The 2,193-nt window shown below is 37.1% G+C and overlaps 2 protein-coding genes across 2 annotated transcripts; both read right to left on the bottom strand.

The window, feature by feature from the left end:
- Positions 1 to 447: 447 nt before the first annotated feature.
- On the bottom strand, positions 448 to 963 carry LOC112467629 (peptidoglycan recognition protein). Its single transcript, XM_025036311.1, has one exon. The coding sequence runs from the start codon at positions 961 to 963 to the stop codon at positions 448 to 450; it is 516 nt and encodes a 171-aa protein (XP_024892079.1).
- On the bottom strand, positions 882 to 2,168 carry LOC112467628 (peptidoglycan recognition protein 1-like; the record flags this gene model as incomplete). Its single annotated transcript, XM_025036310.1, has 3 exons — positions 882 to 974; positions 1,353 to 2,004; positions 2,126 to 2,168. Coding segments are annotated over 3 exons (699 nt in total), but the record flags the coding sequence as incomplete, so codon positions are not given.
- Positions 2,169 to 2,193: the final 25 nt, after the last annotated feature.

Here is a 2,193-nt window from a genome sequence, read left to right on the forward strand (position 1 = left end):
TATATATATCCTGTATCATGCATGATATATATTTTCATAGCAATTTTCAATTCTAATATTTATTTAACAGCCAATTAATTTTATTATAATGTTCAACCAGAACAATGCCTATTATCATACCTCCGCCACACAATATATTTTTATATACGACATTTCCTTCCTTTATTCACTAATTAGCTTGATCTAATTAAATTTATTGATGCGAAATTTGTAAGGACTACCGCTTTTGTCAGATATTTCGTTGTATTCGAGTGTAAGAAGATTTTATATTCGGAACGAAAATAGTAGATCCGCGATACTTATATTCAGTTAACTGTTATCTGAATTTGTTGGAATTATATCTAACTAACATAAACAAGTAGCAACTACAGATTTAAAGAAAAAAAATGTAAATATTTTCAGACACTGTATTTTATTCACAATACCTTAAATTTTCAAGCTATCTGGTCAAGGCTCGGATGACCAATGAGGCCATTTTATAATTTCGTTATATAAGGCATCTCCAGGACTTTCAGTGCTCCTAACTTGTCGGTGACCTAACAGTTTATAGTCAGGCGCGATCTTTCCGGCTTTGACGCCGAGTTCTATGATCTTTTGCGCGGCACGTAATTGTAGTTTCGGCGGTACAACTGAACTGAAATTACCGATGAAGGAAATGCCAATGCTTCTGTTGTTATAACCGCAGGCATGGGCACCGACGTAGTCCCAATTTCTGCCAACATATGCGAAGCCGTCACCTCCGACGAGAAAATTATAGCCGATATCCGAAAAACTTTTATCTTTGAAATGCGTGTACTGAACAAATCTCACTTGGAATGCACACTCTGGTAGCGTGGTACAGAATGCTGTCACAGTGTGACTAATAATTACATATGACACTGGCAGCTTCATTTTTGTTAGAGGTTCCAAAGGCGGCTCCGCATCCCATTCGTCCCTCTCGACAAAGCGTAACGAAGTGTCCATTCCATTATTATCTGAAAGTCATGAAAACATATATATAGTACATACATATATCATACGAAAGATTCAAGATATACCATGCAAACAAATTAATTAAAAGCTCTTTAATTTAATACACCGAATGTGTCAATCTTAATCGGATGCATACGCCAATTTTAGCTTTAAAATCTAGAACATTATTCTTATATATATATTATATGACATAATGCAAAGTGTTTTGAAATATATATATGACACGTGAAAAGCAAAAAAAATGCGCTTTTAAGTAACCAAAATAAAATAAATACAAATATTAAAGTGCAAGATACAGATTTTAAGTTTACAATTGTGATAAGATAACGTTTGCCTCATGTCGCGCTTGCAAACGAAAAATTTTTTAGACAGACAATTACCCTCGGTCGATGAGTCTGGAATTTTCGATGGGACCGGTGTGGTCAGTTCGGGCGGTGTGAGAGATACGTCTGGATGGATGATGAGTGAAATGTACAGTTTTAGGACACTTGGATTTGCAGTCATCTGGTCCATCCTCGCATGAGTAATGAGGCCACTTTATAATTTCATTATATAAGTTATCTCCAGCATCCCAAACTTGTTGGTCTAACAGTTTATAGTCAGGTGTGATCTTTCCGTCTTTGACGCCGAGCTCTATGATCTTTTGCGCGGCACGTATTTGTAGTTTCGACGGTACAACTGAAGTGAATTTACCGATGAAGGAAATGCCAATACTTTTGTCGTTATAATACCAGCAGGCATGCCGACCGACGTAATCCCAATTTCTGCCAACATATGCAAGGCCGTCGCCTCCGACGAAGAAACTGTAGCCGATATCATCAAAGTTATTTTCCAAATACCAAGCCTGAGTAGCCCTCACTTTGGTTGCACACTCTGATTGCGTGGTACAATAATGTGACGGAGTACCTTGTGACCGACCAATAATTACATATGATACTGGCAGCTTCATTTTTATTAATGGTCTCGAAGCAGGTTGTGCACCCCATTCGTCCCTCTCGACAATGCGAAACGAAGTGTCGGTACCATTATTATCTAAAAGTCATGAAAACTTAGTACATATCATACGAAAAGTTCAAGATATAATATACCATGCAAACAAATTAATTAAAAGCTCTAAATACACCAAATGTGTCAATCTTAATCGGATGCATACCTGCGGTGTCGGTTTGGCTGCCGTCGATTACAACCGCTCCTAATAATCATAAGAAGTAGTATTAAAAT

The sequence above is a fragment of the Temnothorax curvispinosus genome, unplaced genomic scaffold (genome assembly GCF_003070985.1).
Source record: "Temnothorax curvispinosus isolate PA1 unplaced genomic scaffold, ASM307098v1 QBEX01017699.1, whole genome shotgun sequence".
NCBI classification, from domain to species: Eukaryota; Metazoa; Arthropoda; class Insecta; order Hymenoptera; family Formicidae; genus Temnothorax; species Temnothorax curvispinosus.

Excerpts from the sequence above, each read along its gene's own strand:
- LOC112467629 (XM_025036311.1), bottom strand. The coding sequence starts at position 963 with ATGGACACTTCGTTACGCTTTGTCGAGAGGGACGAATGGGATGCGGAG.